At 40.2% G+C, this 21,562-nt stretch overlaps 1 protein-coding gene across 2 annotated transcripts in view; it reads left to right on the top strand.

Moving 5' to 3' along the window:
* Positions 1-21,562, top strand: part of marchf8 (membrane-associated ring finger (C3HC4) 8) — a 69,872-nt gene that overhangs the window by 6,564 nt on the left and 41,746 nt on the right. For both annotated transcript variants that reach the window (XM_068722219.1, XM_068722227.1), the window contains exon 2: positions 11,370-11,578. In XM_068722219.1, coding sequence (XP_068578320.1) covers positions 11,471-11,578 — 108 coding nt within the window. In that variant the 5' untranslated portion in view covers positions 11,370-11,470. The remainder of the gene's footprint in view (positions 1-11,369; positions 11,579-21,562) is intronic.

The following is a 21,562-nucleotide window of genomic DNA, read 5'->3' as shown; positions in this document are numbered from 1 at the left end:
GGGGTTTTCTTTCCTTTGGAAAATTACCAATCCACCATTTCTGTGTGTAATTCACTGGAGTGCTTGTAAACAGAACATATATAATCAACTGCTTTAGATGTGGACTTCTGCAAAACAGCAAGGAGATCCCAACGGAACAGTTCCTGCTGTCATTCATTATGAATATGAAATTAGGTTTTATAACTAATGACTTTTCTGTTGTTCCCCATCGATTGTTTCTGCTTATGGTGTTTGCATTGTTGTTGTTGTTGTTGTTATTATGAAATCTGCTGCTTGGAATTGTGTCTATTCATGACTTGAATCTCATCAAACTCTACATTCATGTCAGAGACGGTCCCCTTTCACAGCAGCAAAGATAATTCCAACTCTAAATTGTTTCTGTGCCTGAGAATGCAGCACTGGTCTTTAATCATTTTAAGTGTGTTGCAGTTAATAGTGATTTAAATAATTAATTCATCCTGTTATTGCTTGTGCAAATTAGTTTTGTAAACATAATGTCATGTGGAAGTTTGAACTAGGTTTTCAAGCAATAAATTAGTTTGTTTGACAAATATTGATTCAGCTGAACGAATGCAAGTTTCTGTGTATTTGTACAGTTGTAAGCTGGTGTGATCACATGGACAACTGTGGTAACATTCAAACCATTCAGGTGAACAGCTATAATGAGGGGTCAGATGGGACAACTGACTTTTCTTGGTAACTATTTGCATAATGTGTGCTGTGGGAGGGATTGGCTGCTCTATTATGAGGCTGACATGACAAGACCTGCTGCTGGAGATGACATTTTTAGGAGTTCAAACGGGCAAACGTGGTTATGATGGCTCTGTAACTGCCTCCCGTTTTAGCCTCTTGGTTTGAAGACGATCAAACTGCTGTTTGACCAACAAACATTGTATTTGTGCGAGTCAAACGTGTAATCTGTGCACATTGGTAGATTTGTTTTGTCAGGATGTACGGCATCAAGGTTGAGTTATTTTGGTGCCACGTTGATTATTCCCATTACAAAGAGATGAGGGGTGCGTGTGGAGGATGCTTGGGCGTTTTGTCAAACCAACCTGACATTCATTAATTTGTACCGTTTGGATATGGTTGCTGTGAGGAAAAGTAGGAGGGTGAGGATTTAAATCAAGACATGTCTTGATGTATTGAAGGTTGTGCGATGAATTACCCACTCTCCATTTGTGCACCATGTCTCATCACCCCAAACTTTGATGTATGATCTCCAGAGGCACTAAAAATGTCTTGCAAAAACATGTATTTTCCACATTCCCTGTATAGTGGCATGCAGAAAGTTCTGGGTTTTTTTTTTGCAGAGGTTTCCCAATGTTTTTGTAAGTAGAGCTAAAACGATTATTTGATTAATCAAGTCAGTCAACAGTATATAAATCAGCAATTTTGATAATGATTTCATTGTTTTTCAAACATAAATGCAGAATATTCTCCTGTTTCAGCTTCTCAAATGTGAGGATTTTATGCTTTTCTATGTCATAAAGGCTTCGATATTGAACTGAATATCTTCTTGTTTACATGAAACAAGCTTTTTGAATTATTTTACTGTTGTCTGAAATTCCAAAATGAATCATCAGTTAATCGAGTAAAGAATAGATCAGCAGATTACTCAATGGTTGTGATGTCAGTTGCAACCCTAAATGCAGGTGAATGTCTTTTTGTAGTTTGGTGTGGTTCTCAAGTCATTGAAGAACACAGAATCAATGTCCCACTTATTGAGGATAATCCACAGACCTGGTTGTGAACAGTGTTTATTGACTTTTTAAAGCATTTTTTTCCTTTTTATGAGGTAGAAAAGAATAGAGTTGACTGGAAATGAAGGCAGAGAGAGGGGGAATAACGTGCAACAATTTCCTCAACCAGGCTTGAAGCACTTCCTGCTATAACACTACCAGCTTTTAAACCCCGAGGCCTTAATGCTACCATGAAACTGCTTTCTAATGAAGAAATAGTCCCCATAAAAAGTCACTAGATAAGTGAGAAAATAAGTCTTGTATGCTTTTATGTAATAAGGGTGAACTGACCTTTTAAGATTAAGACGTATTCTCTTCCACCAGCTTCAATATTACGTTTTACTGAATTTAGCGTTTATAGTTATGGGTGAACTAAGTTGTGACATTTTTCAAGTGTAAGTCTCCCTGGAGTCGTGGATCAGACTTGATCATCTCATAGCAACAGCAGGTATATTGTCGAATTGATTACTGTGATAAGTCTTGCGATAGTCTGTAAGCGCATAGTCTTTGTTGCTTGCTTTATCGCGCTTTTAAGCACTTGGAGGTAAAAAAATCTGGCTTTTTGGCGTCATTGCAATACTTAACATGCAGTATGGATAGCATCTATAAACATAATACTTAATATCTCAGTGAGATATATGAGTGAGTGTGTGTCTTTTCCCTGTCATTCATATCATTTTATTTATTGCAGATTTGAATTGCTCATCAATGACAAAATTGTGTTTTAGAACAACACAATGTTTTCTGCCATTTCATATGAGTGGACACCCCCTTTTTGGAGTGAAGCAGTCTGTCTGCACAAGCAAAAAATTTAAAAATTTCAGGAAGCATGTCCTAAAATTATTGCAAGACCATCAAAATAGTTAGCAGGTTTTCATGAATATTGCTAAGTGGTTTTATCTGCCATTTTCATTACACACCGAATAAGGGGCACGACTGTACCGTTTGGGAAGATACCTCAGATCTGGCAATTTAAAATAAAAAATGACAAACAGAAATCCAGTAGTGTCACACTTCACCTGCTGGTGCATCTTTTAGTTTTGGCAGTGCCTCATTCAAATTAACAGCAAGTGTCCTCAAATCTTTCCTCAATAACTTATAATAACACCAACTTGACCTGAAGCACTCAGCCGAATCAACAAAGAGGGGGCTCAGTGCAGTCTAGACCTCAGCGCTACTGAGAATGTGTCATTGATTGCGTTTTATTTTCTTGTGCCAGACAAGTTTTTTCAGATGTTTGCAAAAATGATTGAGTGTGATTTTCCCAAGGCTAGTGTTAAACATCCAGATGCTGCACCGCTGTATTCGCTCACTACCGTGACTCAATTTGGATATCAGCTTTGGTTACGTTCACAAAATGCAAATGTAAATCTGTACCTGTGGGTTCAAGTTTGCATCTGACCTGTGTGCATTTGTCTGCTTTCACCTAAATATCCTCTAACTACAGGCTAATTGACCCTTCACTAAGTCCTGCTCTGCTCTATACACTCTCATACAATTGTTTCAGATTTTCTTCATTTACAGGCTGGTTTTGTTGATTTCCAGCTTGTCTATATTTAACGTTGAGTATAGTCATACTTCTTACCTGGAGAGGTTGGAAGGAGATGTGCGTTTCTATATATAAAAACCTTTAGCATAGTACTTTAGCATATCCTTAACTAGTGTTAGTACCTCTATGCTACTGAAGATATACTGAATATATGCTGCTTCTGCATTTAATGATTGAAACGGGGAATAAAGAGCGACCCAGCTTTACAGGAACAGTGTTGTTCCTTTTTATTTCATTGTCTTCTGTCTCGATTACCAGGAGATGTGTTCACTTCTATACTGTGATCTGTAGGCTTCAGCTTCTATCTTTATCTTCTTAACCTGTTCCCACTGCTGAATCAGTTTTGACATCCCGGATATATGCTTCAAACGCATATTGTAAAATGTTATGAAAAATAGTTATTCAGGGAGTACATTTAGTGACAGTGTGGGCTCCACGGTACCTCTGACATCTTGATGGAGCAGCAGCAGGGTGTTCTATGTTCTACTTCCCCTTCACAGTATGAACTGAACAAAAGAAAAGATACACACTGCATACTCAGTGTGTATCTTTTGTTGAGTCTATCTACAGTGTGTCTAACAATTTCAGTTCCTGTCTCCACATTCTGGATTTTTGATGAGCTTGCACTTTTCTCGCCTGCTTCATTCTGCTCCTCCAGCAAAATCAGTACTTATCCTGCTTGCATTCTGTTTACACTCCTTCTTTCCCTCATCTTCGCACACATGAGGGACACAAAGACCTGGACAGCATCATGACAAACACCTTAAGTTTTCTTTAAGTTAGCCATGCGTTTGATATAGTGTTATTTTTTTGTTTTACTTAGTATTCAAATTTATTTCTCTCCATTGTAATGTGAGGTTATTGGAGAAAGAATAATATTTCCCTGTCAACAGAAAAGGATGTTTTTCTAATATTTAATTGAATCTGAATCTTTTAAAATATCCTATCAAATCTATTTAGGTTCAGCTTTCAACATTTCTAAAACAAAGTTATAATTACCCAAAACTGATTTGAGATTAGTAATCGCCTTTTTGTTGGATGAGAAGGCATGAACACTGCCGTTTTTTGTTCAAAAACAATAAACAATAACCATGTTTTAATTTGCCCTTTGGGTAAGGTACTTAGGGAATTAGCGTTAATTAACTACAGGCTGCAGCTGATATAATCTGCTGCTGGCTATGTTTGCCATTTCAACTGGTGAAACAGTTATTGTTGGATAGAACATTAAGCAAGCAAGCATGCCTGCTGCCTGAATATTTGATTTGTTCGGACTATAGTGAAACGTTGGTGTTTTTACCGACCTGTCCTGAAACCAAATTACAAATGTAGAAATTGGACAGATGGACACGGACAGAGTTTTGGAAGTTAACACACAAAAATGCATCACTTAATTTTGGGGCTGAAGCTGGAGGAGTCTCTGAATGAAGTTGTATACCTGTATGATGCTGCATGTATAACTTCTTTCCTGTGTCATCCTGAAACCGAAAGAGATCAAACAAAACTGTTCTTCTTAGAGCCTGTTGGGAAATAGTTGTTTTGTGGACCGTTGAAGGCAGTTCTATGGTTTTTTGTTGCATCTGGAATTCAGTGATCAGCCTCCTCTCGTCACTACACTGGTCTGAGGAATTCAACAAGGATTCATTGAAATAATTGTGACTAAATTAAGTAATTAACTTAACTTTTAATGGCCCACTTCTGTAAATCCAGGGCAGAGTCACTGTGTTTATTCTGATAGCGGTACTGAAAGTGAAACGTTTACTGTAAATGAATGGATCCTCCTTCCTTTTTTTTGAGTTTTACAGGAGGGGAAGTTTCTCTGGGTGTCATGTGTGCGTAGTGCACACTTGCTTCTATGTCACTCCTTGGGTCTCTTTGTCCCTTTCGACTCTGGCCTTCCTTGGCAGCTGAGAAAGAGTTTAAAAAGTGAAAGTAATTTTGTTAAATGGTGGTAAAATCCCAGAAATGTTGGCTTGTCTAAAAATCATCAGTTCCTGCGTTTACCCTGACAAACCAGTATGTATATCCCAGACGTCTGTTCAGAGCTCATTTCACCAACCGCACAATTAATCACATCTAAATTGGGACTCATTAGCATATAATCAAATGGGACCGCTAACGGAGGCATTATGAATGCAGAGAACTTATATATCCGATGCTTTTGATTAATCCTGCATATAGGGACAATAGGCATGGAATCATTTAGGAGGCAGAGCAGAAGTCACAGGAATATTCAGACCGCACTGGTGTTGATAAATGATGCAGCTACATTTGAACTGACAATGAGCTTAAAGAAATAGAATTATGATAATTTATTCCCAGTGTGTTATGAAAAAAAGTGTTCAAGTAATCACCAGGCGTCAAGCTCAGTGCAGCACAGGGCTGTGTGTTTGTATTTCTCTGCATATTATTTATGGATTTATACAATGTCTGTGACGGTTAAATTATCTCCCAGTTTAAGTTTGACAGTTACATTTTTTTGACAATTTATCCAAACTCCTTGAAGAAATGCGACGTCAAATTTGATGGTGTGTGTGTGTGTGTGTGTGTGTGTGTGTGTGTGTGTGTGTGTGTGTGTGTGTGTGTGTGTGTGTGTGTGTGTGTGTGTGTGTGTGTGTGTGTGTGTGTGTGTGTGTGTGGAAGTGAACTGCAGCAGGCTTTATCAGAGGAGTCCATCAGGTTGTACTGACGCTCTGTTAGTGTGTGTGTGTGTGTGTGTGTGTGTGTGTGTGTGTGTGTGTGTGTGTGCGCGGTGCGCGTGCGCGTGCGCGCTGGCAGGGTATTAAGTCCAATCACTGCTGCCAACACAGCTATAGGATCTGTGTCGTGATGAAATTAATGCCGCCCTTCTCTCCCCTAATTCTCAGTATTGGCACCGGTCCAACCTGCAGGCATATTTGTAGCATTTTTTATTTTTTTTTTATAAAAAGTCCTTCCTCTCGTAAAAGGATTCAGAGACAAAGTGACATATCCCTCAAGGGAACAGCAATCAAACCAAGAAATTTAATTTACAAGCGTTGCACTGCACCTGCCAAATGAACACTGAATACTGTGGAATTGTCTTAATGAGGAGCACTCTGTGTTACTGCAGTGGCTACGATAGTCAAATCAAATCTTTTTTTTTTTTTTTACAGTTTGCAAATTGTTCTCTCTGAAACTGTATAATATCGGCACAAAATCACAGATTAAGAGGGACGACTAACTCTTTCCTTTGGTAATGACGCTCACTTCTAGTTTAGTTTTGCACAATTTAAAAAATACACATGCATAACGGAGATAAATAATATCTCAGTGCAGCACGAGGCAGAAAACCCACTGGGCTTATTTGAAGCTTCCACCTAAATAATGTTCAAATTTCACCACATTATAGAGAACCTAAAATTAATATACATAGGATATGACTACGTAATATTAATCCAAAATATAGTTTCAATAGCTGTTTAACTTAATCTATCTGAATTGTGCTGTAGGTCTTTGATAACCACCCAGCCCTCCTTTAACCACCTACTATAGCTGTAGTGCAGTATTGTCAGGATTGATTGATACACAGCAGAGTTTTTCTGCCTGGCTGCGCATCAGAACCAGAGAACGGGCTCTCAGCCATATCACAGGTCTGATCTGACAGCAGGGACACAGAGGGTTCTCCTGGCGTACTGAATAACAGCAGAGATCAGCTGAGTGGAACGTGGAGGAGACTGCACTGTGATTTACCTGAAGCAGGAGCAGAGAGGAGCAGAGCCTAGTTGTGTTACTTAGGACTAACAGCAGCTAATGGAGCCTTGAGCAGTTAGCGTCAAGTAAAGTGGGCTACAGAGGTCTGGTAAGCTCAGAATCATTAATTACAGGATTTTGACGAACAGTTAACATATGATAATTTCCCCACAATACAGTTTTACTGAAAAGTACCCTCACTAGTTTGTGGTAAGTTGCCTATCACCTGTCAGAGGTGCATCCGTTTATCCAAAGCCGTCGTCCCCTTAACAGCTCACACTGACCCCTGGTCAGCGTCAAATTGGAACCACCGGAGATCTGTGATTGGTTGGAGGGATGTTGGATTTGTAGACACACACACACACACACACACACACACACACACACACACACACACACACACCTGATGATCTTGCATCGAAGGGACCTTCTGACAGCTTGATTGACAGTTTTAGTTTAGCTTTATTAATCCTACATGTATCCTATTCTCTATTATGTATGTATGTATGTATGTATGAATTCATTAATGAAAGGAATGGGAGAATCCTAACGGTCAATCCAACACATCTCTCGCCCCATTAGTGCGTCCCCTCAGTTCAACACAGGCCGTCGGCTTGAAACGCAGTGCCAATTAAGAGTGGAGTAGAGGGTTTTACTGCAGTTGTTATTCTTTCGATGTACATTAACGACCTCTCTGGTGCAGCAGCAGTTTGTGTTGTGGCCGCAGTGATGGATGTTGTTTCATCGGACTGCTGCAGAAATATTTGAGTGAACCACAGCTCTGAAAAAGTAGTGCACGCAGACCATCTTGATTTATTTTCTTCATCCCTCTTGTTTACTTCACAACACGGCTCGGGAAATGACACAATAAATGCCAGCATTGTAATTAATACAAACGTTTGTGAGTGAAATAGAGAAGGAGCTTTTAATGATGTGATGATGCCCTCAAGCCCTGACCCACGCTCATTTACTGTAACTCATTAGCAGCACACCATGTGACTCTGTGCTCTCTACCCATCAAAGTGACCTGTATTCTGGAGCCATGGCTCACCAACTCGCAGTAAGGTCACACAATGGCCGATGATACTGTATTACTAAATGTTACTTTACTGGCTTTGTATTCAAATCACAACACCCACTTTACTTTTATAATAATCAAGACTGGCTCCTGAAGGAATCAAGGCGTGCAGACAAAAAAGAGTTAAATGATTACTATTGGATGTTAACAGTCGATCCTGGATTTTTGTGCCGGCGACAGCCCAGGCCGTTACCCATGCTTCTCTCTGCAACTAGCTGCCATCCTGCCACAGTTCGTTGTACAGAGCGTGAGAAGGGTTGTCCAAGATGGTTTTGATTTTGTCCCTCGTCCTCCTCACCGCCACTGCCTCCAAACTGTCAAGCTTTAACCTTATCACCTAGCTGGCCTTCCGTAACAGTTTGTTTGGACGACTCGCCTCGATGCCGCCACCCCCGCACACTTCAGCAGTAGCTACTACAGACTGATAGAAGATCTGCAGAAGCGAGTGGACACTCATTGATAGAACCATGCAACAGCATCAAAAAGGGTAAATAACGACAACATAAGGCAACCGTTTCACAATCAAAGAACACGTTAATTACTCAGAGCATTCACATAAGAACGTAGCACAATCGGAGGTGTAAATATTTTTACATTTTTGGATAGAATTAGCTGTTTGCGACTTGAACCTCTCCCTCCCTCCAACAATGAAAAGCAAACAACGAAATCAAACTAACTGACATGATCTGTCTGTTGATCTCTTCTGCTCCGTTTCAGTACTACGGACGGTGCCATCAATGTAGAATTGCACCACAGCAGTCAGTGGGAGTGGGTGACTGTGACCAATATTGTACAAGTACAAGCTTTGAGGAAAAAAAAAAAAAACATGATTACAATTCAAGCTTTTATTCATTAAAATGTAAGGCCTATACCAGACTCCATGTCCCCCCTGGCCCCCCTCTTCTGTAGTCTATGCCCTGAGGTAATTGTTTGGGTTCACCCACTTCACTTCCTCTCCCTGGATGACAACCAGGACAGGGGGGCTTCTGTTCCTCTGTTATTCCACCAAAGGCTCATTGGGTTTGCTGATATAGAGCTTCAGGTGATGGTCGTTGCACAATGTGACGAAGCTTTCTATCAGTCCACGATACTCCTCTGTAAACGATAGTCTCTCAGGCCGCATGTTTCTCACTGGAAATTGTTCACCGTCATCATCAAACATGTCCATGTAGTGAGAACTTCACTATATGACTCTGGACAGGCATGTAAACTGCAACTTGACTGGTTGCTGGAGGCATACAACCGCATGGTGGTTATCGTAGTTATTAATGATTTTCAGTTGCTAACACATACAGCTACAATGGCATCATAACTGGCTTTTAAAAATACAAAATGGAGGTTGAGGTTTTGGTTGAAGACCAGTCGACAAAGATGAGTAATCTTGAAGAACTCCTCCACCATCCTCACCTCTACAAAGGGCTCGCTGCCTCCTGCATTACCTCGGTAAATCGTGCCCTGCATTGTCGAATATGCTTTTTTTTTTTCTCCTCTGGGATGTTGTGCTGTGTAACTCCTTTTGTTTCACAACAAACAAACACGCCGTGGGTTTTTACTGGCATGTGAATCAGGAGTTCAAGACAGAAATGTCAGTCGTGAGTGAACTCTTCTTCTGTGCATGTTTTTTTCTTCCTTTGTGGTATTGAGTTAACCATGCTACTCTATAAAATCAGTTAGATGAGCTGCCTCGTCAAGGTTGATGTAGAGATGGGTGACAAAGGAGTTGTTTGTTTGATTTCAACCAACTTGCTACTTGAAGTCTTTTCAGTAGTCTTTGAGGCTAAACAGTAGGAGTACAGAATGTATCAATGTTAATCTGTGATGTGAACAAACATTTAGGGGTGCTAATGCTCTAAACTAACAATAGTCATATATTTGTTTTCAATTTAAAAATGTTCCTGCAATGAAGTATTCAATGAGTGCGGAGGGGCTTTCTGGTTGGTCTTTATTAAAAAATATTATCCCCCACCCTCTTTGGCACTGAGCTGAGACTGCCAGCTGTTGCACAAGAAGCTCATATGACCGCTGACTGTGTGTGTTTGTGAGATCATATGAGCATAATCACCTCTCCATCTTGATAAATACTTCTTACAGACAGATGAACTGATGCGGCAGCTCTGGCCTGAAGCTTCTTAGTGGACCTGTGTGGCATTCTCAGTCCAAAGCCTACAACCCCCCCGCCCCACCCTGCCATCAACGCTGGTTTCTGATTACTGCCATTTCATTGACCTCCCATCTGTTTGCTTGATTTTTGGTTTCTTAATCCTGTCATTTTCATACTGCGGAGCTTGAGGATCTGCTTGGCAAACGGGCCTGCGTGCAAACACGGACACATACACACGGACTAGTGGTGAGGAGCTGAGGCTTAATTGCTGTCAGTGGCAGTACAGATGGCCGCATTAACTGAAGTTAAAACAACCCTTATGTAAAACCTCTTGTGTAACTCCCCAGGACAGCCCTATACTGCTGCCGCTTTCATGACTCACCACATGACTGAACCACATGGACCATTTGTTCTCTCTTTTGTGGAAATCATTTTCGGTTTTTAGTAAAAAGTGAATTAATCTTGCAGATCATGTTGTGATTTATTACACACTTCGGCTATTACACCCTGTGCTTGTGCTATTCTGAGACATTCTGTGGAAAATCACAAGAGACGACTGTTCCTTTGATGGTTTGAGTTTAGCTCAAAATGTCTTACAATGTACTGTCGGTCAGCAACAGGAAAAGTTCATGGGCCTGCTTTTGTGTGGTTCATGATTTAAAGACAAAGTAAAAAAATCCTAAATAATACAAAATCATCCATTTTGATTATTCTTTTGCAAACATTCTATGTATCCATTTTTGTCTTCTTATCTCCTTATCCCACGTACATGGCGTTTCTAAATCTTTAGTGATAGAAATATAGATTAGAATAGAACACTTAACAGCTATAAGAAATAATGTTTTACTATTTTTACACACAAATACAGCAGAAAATGTAAGGAATAAAACTAATGCATTATATTTACATGTAAAGTGATGAAGCTGTGCCACTTTCATTTCATCGTGCTGACTTTCATTTCATGTTTGTTATTGTGGACTTCCTCCAGATGCAGTGAGATAGAGATAGAGATATATATATATATATATATATATATATATATATATATATATATATATATATATATATATATATATAGAGAGAGAGAGACACACACACACACATATATACACACAGTATTATTTGTTATTTGAATGTGATTTCAATTACCTCGTAGTTAATCTCCATCTGTCCTCTCTGTGTCCTCTGCAGGGCAGTGCGGACAAGGTGTCGCAGTTCAGACCATCATGCCCTTTGCTCTGGCAGCAGGACAGGAAGTGTGTGTGTGAACGTCCCTGGTTTGCTCTGCTGGGATGAACATGCCACTGCACCAAATCTCTGTCATCCCCCGTGATGTCACCTCATCGCGGGTGTCAGGCAGTGGGAAAACTAAGGACAAGGACAAGGACAAGGACAAGCAGGTATGTGAAGAGTTAAAAGGCTGGGTATACAGCTGAGTATTATGGGCTGGTTTCATCCCATAAAGTGTAGTATTTATCCTACAGAGAAATTCTATAATAGGGGGGTATGATCTTAGCCCCGCAAACGGACTTGTAGACTAATCTCATGTCACACATTTTATTTATTTCCTGCACATCTCCCAAACAAGTCCAGTAGAGAGAGATAAAGGAGTAATATCGAGTGAGTCTTGTCCATTGGGAGCAAAACAGGAAGAAGTGTGACATTGCTACAGAGCGACAAAGTCCGCCGAGGGATGAGGTCGGGGTGGACAATGTGGTAATGAAACAAAGGATTATTCATCATTCATAGATAACAACATTGCTATTTCAAAATCGAAGAATAGGCCTTAATTTAACATTCAAAGCACTCGCATAACAACATCAGAGGGCTGGATATATTTTGAATTTGTGAGCAATTCTCTATAATCAACTGGGGGAAGAGCGACAGCTGTTTGCGACTTACATCTTTCGGGATGAAAAATGCCATTTAAACCCTTTTTAGATCACCTACTTGTGAGTACAAACCAATTTCAACCAATAGTGTCATGATGTCCATCGCACTAGACTTTTAAGTCCGCCCACTTTCTAGTGGTCCAATCAAATGTGAAAGATTTGATTTACACCCCTCTTGTTTCTGTACACTGCTCAACCAATGTGTTGCACTGTGAAATACGTCGCAGTACAGAAGCTAAAGACGCTCTAACTCCCGTTTCACTGGGACTTTAACCTTCACGTCGTCACATAAAGCAGATTTACTTTTCAACCGTGATTAATAACTCATTTCAGGCACGGACAAACTGGCGCCATGTCATAAACTGCTTATATGGGTCGTTCTGCATGTAATGGACTGAGGATGTATTTTGTTGTTTTTATTTGGAGGACTTGTCGAAAGGTTCTCCATTATCTCTTAGTGTGCATATAGATTGCCAGGAAGAATCCAGGAAGAATGAAAATACACTATTCATGAGTGTATGCACACATTTAATAAAGTTGATGACAGCCTGTTTTTTCTCCCTCCAGAAAAAAAGTACAGGCTACCATTCATTTTTATACACATTGAAAAATAGCTCCCTCAGTTTTTACCACAGCGAAAAAACAACTTCAAATTGGTCTTATGACAATTTTAGATTTATAATTGTTGCAAGTGTGGTGACTGTTTCCATAACGGCACCACTGTAAATTATGCTCTACTGTCACTCACACACCCACTGGAAAAACATTGTTGCCAGATGCCTTAAAAACTATATCATATCGGTTCCTTTTTTGTTTGTCTTGCCATTGTTTTTAAACTAGGTTTGGCAGTGTGACATTTTTATTTTTACAAGACATCTCTTTGTTAAAAGAACCTATTGAAAGACTGGCTTAAATATCAACTAGACGTAGACAAAAGCAAATACCTTAAGAGTTAAAGGGGGTTGGCAGGTGGAGAAAGTTACCCGAGCTGTCCTGTAGTCATTCACCAGAGAACAATCAGGAAGTTAATTTTTTTTAACGCCAGGGGTGTCAATCCTAACACAGCGACATAAATTATGCAATACAACATTTCTCTCACAAACAAATTAGTTCTGTGCTGCCTTTGGGTTGAGCAGAGGTTTTCGTTTAATGAGGCTGGTCAGAGTCTGGTCTGCTTATCCATTTGTGAATAGTGGTAGCCGACCAAATATAGGATTTTGTAACTTTCATGGGATTTTGTAAATCGTCTCTACTTCAATTTTGCAAAACAAATTGGTAAAATAATAGTAAAATACCAGTCAGGATAGTTGCAAAAAAGGTCTAAAATACAGGCCTCAAGCAATCTATCAGGCCTAACGGAAGAGGATTAGTGCCACATCTGAAAAGTTCATCTGAGCCTCTCACAGATTTCTGATTTAGGATTCTGACTTTATTCTATGAAATCTGACTTTTCTCAGAATCCAAAGATTACTCTCAGATGTTTAAAGCTCTCACATCTGGCCATCATTCAGAATAATCAGGACATTTATTCGATTCTGCGATAGTTATCACTTTTAGATTTGTCAATAACTAATAAAGTCAAGTGTCCCATCAAAATCAGTTCTTGGTCTCACATGCACCTCATCAATCTTTACTGTCTTTTGTCCCTCTCTGTCTCTGTACTTCACTGGCATCAAACATCACAGTGAAGTGCTCTCAGAGTGCAGTTTCTTTTTTGAGCTCTGGAACAAAGCGAGGTGCTAAGACAATATGTCCGTAGGCTGCCCTTTCTCCTCGGCCTCGTCCACTCACAATAGATCCTGGGCACTAAGTGCAGCAGCACAGGTGTTCTTAAGAGGCTTCTTCGTGCTGCATATGGTGCTGTGTTTCCGCCTCCTGTTCTGTTAAACTGACTGCAAACAAGCTGTAAACTGGTGCTGACATGTATTTTTACTTTATATATATATATATATATATATATATATATATATATATATATATATATACATATACTCACTCACACACACACACACACACACACACACACACACGTACGTCACTGTTGATTAATTTACTAGCCCAATCTATTTCCACTATGAGGCTCAAAATTCTGCCTTGTCATTGCAGAAGTGAAAGTAAACTGGGATTCACTCTGAACTAATTTAATTTCTTGCAAATTCTTCAGTCAAATACAGGTGTGAGTTTGTGTAGCTGAAATATCTTTTTGTACAATGCACGGTTAACAGGATTAAGGGGTTTAAACTTAAGAGCAGGCGTAGCAAGGTTACCTTAGTTTGCTGGGGAATAAAAGTGAAACTGTAAGCTGTCAATGTCTGCGGGGGCGTTTGGTTTCTCTCTGCCGCCATGCTTGCTAACATTGTGAAGATCGAACCCTGCGTCTCTCTGCTCAGCATCATTCTCTCCCTCCGTCTGTCTCCTGCTGGCTGAGCCTCCCTTTTCCCCCCTGAGGAATAAGTGGATAAGCAGCAGCAGCAGCGACTCCCGTCCTCCCTGTGGAACCATCAGCAGAGTAGAGAAAGAAGAAACAGAGTGTAGGAAGAGAGGAGAGAGCGTTTACTTTGAATGCTGATTAGCTTGAGAGCCCTGGAGGTGTGCGTGTGTGCGTGCGTGCGTGCGCCCAGAGTTTAGTCACAGAGCACAAGCCCATCTGGCCCTCTTAGACAACACAACTGGTCTTTTAGCGCCTCAAGAAAAAGAAAAAAAAGCAGAACTTTCCTCTACTTAGAATTCAGAGTTGGTCAGCTGCTCCTTTAGAAAGCAACACATCTTTAACTGTTGCTGGCCCTTTACTTGCCTCTCTCCTCCAGCTCCACTCAAGTTCATTTGTCTTTTTCAAAATCCTCTTTGGGTATGTGCTTGTGGGCACTTTGTCTGTGCACTGTGGGTCCTCCCCTTCAGAACTCTTGTAGATAAATTGAGGTTTAACAAATATTTTTAAAACGGCTTCAAAAGACTTGGAGAGCTAAAGTTTTATTTTGTTGGGGGGAAAAAAATAAAAGTTCCCTGACAGCTCTCAGCATTGCCAAATAATATGGTCAGATTTATTTGAGTCTGGGGTTTTTGATAAGGTGAGCAGCGATTGAATTAATTGAATTATGCATGAGTTGACAATAAATTAACCTCTGGCACAGGTTGGCAGGTAGGGAAGGAGAACGTCTTGTGGTATATCTGAAAAATGCATACTGACTGAGCTGCCATTGTTTGTTTGTTGATTATCATACATCTTTAACCCCAACAGCAATGTCACTTGGTGACATTTTTACTGTAAATATATAAATATATATGAGATGTAACATGTGATTATTGTATTTCCAGCAGAGCTGAGAAATATAGCAACGCTTCAGTGGACACAGCTGTAGCTTTCATTTTCACATTAACACATGTCACACCAACGTGCATGACCTCGCTCACACTGATATTATATTTATCAGTATATCTCTATATCTCTGTGACTGCGCATGCACTGAACACTGTGATACTTGATACCCGCCCTTTTGATCCTGCATGTATTTTTCATGAAAGCACAGAGAGCGCTGGAAGCTTTGTCCTTCAATAAGCGTGTGTCAAAGTTCAAGGACAGTTATAATAGCTGCAGAGCTCCTCTGCACTGATCTTGGTTCTCCACCCAGCCCACCTTCATCAAACACTGACCACCACAGCATCAACACAGCATCAACACGGCCTTCAGGCTGTTTAATGTGTCTGTCTTTGCTGATTTAATGAAGCGCTTCTCGTATAGTGACATAACTAGTTCACTTGAAATGGCGTTCTTGCACTTTTGGTGCAGTTGAAGCTTTTTGGCTGAGATGGCAAATAGCAGGGTAGCCTGTTTACACCCAGCACTACTAAATCTGAAAAATATAGTCCAAAAAATGTAGGTTTGATTAAATGTGTTTAAAGATATTTAAAAAATATGTTTCTGGGCCTTGAGGCAGAGAAATCTTTTCCAAACATTTGGTGCATCTAAACTGTCCAAATCATTCTCTTCCAGATTGCAGTGCCCGGAGGCTTGCAAATGGAAATGCCATGATAATCACCCAGAAAGCCTTGGGGCTGGCTAAACTAGGCATGAAATGCTGAATTATCAGGAGAAGAAGTATTTACATATGTGACTTGAGTACATTAGGACTAAACTTAAGGTGGTCACTTCTAGTTGGAAGCAGAGGGTGTTTATTTTGCTGACTTCAAAGTTACAAATACAAAAGATTTTGTCATATTAGTGTTTTTACTGGTGCATTCAGAAATGATGTGTTGGTGTTAATCCATTTAATATTCAGGTTACACAAATGTAAAAATGTGTGCACATATTTTCTCCCCTTCTCACACACATAGGTACATAAAAACACACATACACAAGCCGTACGTTCATCCTGGTGTAGATGTTCTGAGGCCAAACGGGTTCCCCAGCCTGTCTACTAAGCAGAAGCTGGAGAGAGAAGATAACACTTACGCAGAATGGGATTCTATTTATTCTGGAAGATGTTTTCATAAAGGTATGAATGTTGTGTGTCAGCAAACTAACCTAATTTGTGTAGGCCTCTCTTGGAATTCAGAAAGATTAACAAACTCTGCAACACCCCGTCTTTAGCTGTTGATATACAGTAAATACAAAGTTAAAGAGTAAATCTTTTTCTGTAGGGCTTCTGTGTACTGGCAGTAGGTGGGGCTGTAACTAACTTGATTTGATGAATTTCATTAGCTTTTAAGAGATCTGTTATCTTTTTGATATATATTTGAGTTTATTAAATGTCAAAACCTAGTGAAAGTGCCCATCATAGTTACATCTACACATTGTTTGTATTGTATGACCAAAGATATTCAATTTACAATGATAAATAACAGAGAAAATAACATTCTCACATTTGAGAAGCTGAATCCGCTAAGTGTTTGCCATTTTTGCTTGATGCATCCAAGACTATTTGAATAATCGACTCATTGTTTCAGCACTAACTTGTCGGACCAATAGTATATTAACTGCAGCACATTAACCCGCTGCTGTTATTTTTCTTCCTCTTGACTCTCTTGTCTCATCATGCAAGGACGTGCAGGTACATACAAACACATCCCCATGTCAGCAGCTGGTGTTGTTAGTCAGCCCGTCTGTGCAAGACTTGCTCGAGTTCCCCGGAGGACCCGGCTGCGCTGAGCCACTTGAGGTTGAAGTGCGAAAAAACTTCATTAAATGTGAAAGAGCCGACATGACGGCCAGGACTTTGAGGGCCTTGAGAGTTGTAAGGAAGGACTTTGCTTCCTTACCTTCTGTGATGGCTCCACAAGTTATTTTACTTTGTTTGGGAAGCTCTGACACTCTGTGCTATATTTAGTTTTATATATGCCATTACAATTAACCCGTAACTGCAGAAAATAGACATTGAGAAGCAGTGACGTGCGGTGAGGCTCGTGGCTGGTGAGGCACTGACTCCAGTCAGATTTACAAATATATGAACCCAATAGAGTAGCTTAAATCACCATTCAATTGGCAGCTTGCACATTGACTACTGGTTGTTGTTCATATTTCATATCAGCATTATTTACTCACACATAGGTAAGGTACGTATTTGATTCCACCGGGAGCGTTTCAGAAGCGGAGCGCTCGCGGGCGCCACCTGCGAAAATCGTGAGATTCCGCGATAATCTGTGTAACAACCACGGATGTATAAAGAGAACAACAAACACATAAAAGGTTACTTTACCTGTCCGACGTTGAATTGCTGTTGATTTGGTCATATTTCCTTGTTTTTTGAGACATTTTTAAGCTTAGATATTGAATCTTACATTTTTGCGGTCAAAGCAAAATACAAGAAGAAGAAGAGAAGTGTAGAAGAAGAGCAACGACAGAACAAGCATAAACCCGACCCGTGGGCTCTCGCACGCCCCCTTTATTGAGGCAGAGTAGTGTTTGCCTCTCTATGCTTTTTCACTGCGGTTTAATGTCAGATCAGCAATACTAAATATGTTCTACACAGACATGAAATACATTACCTATTCTATGGAAAGAAAGGACATATAATAAAAGTGTCTACAAATATAACAGTGGTCAACCCAGCTAGTGAGGGATTCACAATCTGAGGTGAGGTGAGGCTCGTCGCTGCCTCAACTCACTGTCTCCTCTCTGTTTGAACAGGACATGCGCAAATTCAGCGATTTTGATTATAAAAATGCTTGAAATGATTGGAATCATTCAGAAATTACATGTATAGCACAGATCAGTAGAGAAATATATATTTTTTATTTTATCATTATTTGTTTTTTATTTTTCATGATGACAGGTGAGGCTCTGCCTCCCCTGCCTCCCCTGACCGCACGTCCCTGTTAATGAAATAATTGCAGTCCCCTTACTGCTCTATTCTAGTAGGCATGGCATGATCTTGTATGATAGTAAAAGGAGAGTTTGCTTTGTATCCAGTGTCAGTGGGCACTGTGTGTATTTCAGCTCTCAGTTTCAGAAGAGCAGCTATTAGCAGAGGGAGAGGCATTCAGAGGAAACTGTGTCTTCTAATTAACCCCTGCCCCATTGCCTTCCGCCCACACACGCATAGACACACTTTCAGAGCATAACTGTTAAATAAGAAGGCTCAGCAAGCTGCTTTCAAATGTTCTCTTTGGTAAAACACATTTACAAATGATAATCTCACGATTTAGAATGTGGGATGATTTATAACCTAATCTGACAGATGTATGGCTATTAACCTGTTAACCTACGGAAATGTGTTCTGCCTGTCACACACAACAGGAACAGAAAGTACACCTGAACACAAAAAGCTCTCGGCTATGAAAGCCACAGATTTTTGCCAGAATAAATTTAAAGGAACCAATTCAATTTTTACATACAGTTACCAAGGTGCGTTTCTCAGATTTTGAATATCTCTGTTGTAGAATTGACTGTGGATAAAGTTCACAGAGACACAAGTGAAGAGCCAGCAGATAACCAGAGACCGACATGCAGACTGACAGAGATGAACAAAAAAAAACACGGATGAAGTTAATGAAATTATTTCCAGGTGGGAGAAATAAAAGGCTGCGTCTGCCGCTCCTCTCTCCTCTTTGAGAAGCTGCTGCCTCAGTCTTTGAGTGCTTCTGTCGCACTTCTGCTCACTGGAAGGTATCTCTCTGGGGAGTCTCAGGAGACCGTTTAATTGAGACTGTGACATGCTGATTTGGCTTCTGTGACTCACATGGCCCTGAACATTCAGCCACCGCCAGCCAGATCAATGGAGGAGGCTCTCTGAGCTCTCCCACAGCGGCCATATTCATCTTCCCGAGGAGACGCTGCACATGTTCCCCTCACAGCAGCTTGTTCTGTGGAGTCTGACACACAGTAGCTGCCTGATGAATGCTAGTTTTATGCAGCCGTACACCCCAGCTGTGTAATGAGTCTGATAGGACTCATAGCTCTGTCATACTGTATTGTGGTGTTCAGTTTATGGCAAGTGCACAGGCACATAATAATTCTCTTGTGCATTAAGTGAAAGATAGTGAGCAGTCAGACGCTTTCCAGTAAGATATGATGATGAGGTTCCCAATTGTTTTTCATTTAGGGGAGGAGGCAGTTTAGGCAGAAATACACACTAGAGTCTCTTACAATGAGACTGCATCTTCCTTTTGTCCAATCCCCATCACTCTAAATGTCTTGATCTGTCTTTCTCCAACTTCTCCTCCCCTCCCTCCTCCCACCACCTCCTCTTTTTCATCCTCCTCCATCATCCTCTCATGGTGTTATCCAGTGGAAGATTAGCGCAGTTAATCTCTCCGCCTATGAATTCACTCCTGTGACCACACCGTGAACTGCACCTTGTTGCTGTCTGGGGAGGCAGATGCCCAACAGCTGCAGAGGTTGTCTCAGTTACAGACTATTCTCACATGTCTGTATAAAATGCCGTGACTGCTTATACTGTAATTCTGCTACCATGAGCTATAGGGCACACATGGGGGGGGGGGGGGGGGGGGGATGATTCTTAGTGCAGTCTATGAGTAGAACTAGAAACTACCCTCTAGATATTTCAATGTCGATCCTAGTGACTTTGGTGATCCACTGACTTTGTGGCAAAACTAATGACCCATCAGCCTCAGCTGGGCTTGTGTTCACTGATAAGCAATTAGCAGATGTTAGCATATTAACATACTAAAGTAGAGATGGCTAGCATGGCAAACATCATTCAGATCTCAACTGTTAGGGGAATGGGTACAATGTTTTCTATTACCGATTGGAATGATGGCCAAAACTATTTAAATGAGACTTATGTATTAATAAGCTGTTTCTGCGTCAGTTTTTTGTGTATGACCAGAATGACATGACTGTGACCTTGCACCACTTTACTGAAAGCCTTAAATAGTGGAGTAACCAGTCATTACCTTTGATTTAGGCTTTGGGGACTTTTTCTCAGGATGGAACAAAACAAGACCGATTTACTCCAGTTGTTTATGCTGTAGACAAGAGAGCCAAAGAGTGGAGGCGATAATTAACATCTGCAGAGTCAGTCTGAGAGACTGGAAAAAGAGCTGATTTAGACTTGTTTGAATTTAAAGATATCAGTTAAATTTAGCCAGATGTCATTCTCGTCTTTGAGTAAATTGCAACTGTCAGCTTTGCACATGTTTTCAAAAGTTAAGGTGCAGCTAAAATCTGTGGAACTAATTTTAAATTGAAAATGAAAGCAGTCTAAAGGCCACTGGTAATATTTGCACAATATGTAATGTGATATTTGTATAAAGGAGTGGCGTTAAAAGAAAGAAACAAAGAAAACATTGTTTTCACCAGTCACTAAGACAATAACACTTTATATTTATCCTTGGCACACATGGCAGAAAGGAAACTCATAGAGTATAGAGTAATATACAGAGTAATATATATTTGTTGCCCATCTTTGATGTGCTGATCATCTGTGATCATTAGTAACTCGTTTTTTTTTCAGATCATTTATATATAATATTGTTATTGTAGGAGAGGTGCTAAATAGCAAAGTAAGCTTTCATCCCACATCATTCTTTCAAAAATATTGAATCTTTGAATTAAATGGACAAATCAGAAAAAAACTCCATTAGCTTTGTTTCTAAATCAACGGTGAGAGCCCCGTTGTACACCAAGAACAGTTATCTAATAGACCAACCTGCTACTTTTCCTCTATTGTGCTTTACGGGGGGGGGGGGGGGGAGATATGTTCTTGTTATATTGTAAAGAATGAAGAAAGACAGCATCCACAAAGAGCTCTCATAGGCAGTACAATACCAGATGTTTGTTGCTTGGAAATTTGTGCTGCTTGAAGCCCAGAGCACATTCTGAAATCGTATGATCCACTTACAGCAGGCAGACAGCAAGTGTCTCAACAAAGATTCATCTTATGAGGATTTTTTAGAGAGATGAAATCTACTGTCTCAAGATCAGTGCTGTACTCTTAGACATTTTTAGGCACAGAGAATTTTATGTAAATTAATTACTATTGCAGTAAGTGTTTGAAACTAATGTTGCCTTTTGACCCTGAATATACTATTTTT

Source organism: Cebidichthys violaceus, unplaced genomic scaffold (assembly GCF_023349555.1).
Source record: "Cebidichthys violaceus isolate CVI_PGR_0920_01 unplaced genomic scaffold, fCebVio1.0.p SCAF_10, whole genome shotgun sequence".
Classification (NCBI taxonomy): domain Eukaryota; kingdom Metazoa; phylum Chordata; class Actinopteri; order Perciformes; family Stichaeidae; genus Cebidichthys; species Cebidichthys violaceus.
Note: the sequence above shows the minus strand (reverse complement) of the source record. Positions and strands in the feature narration are given on the sequence as shown.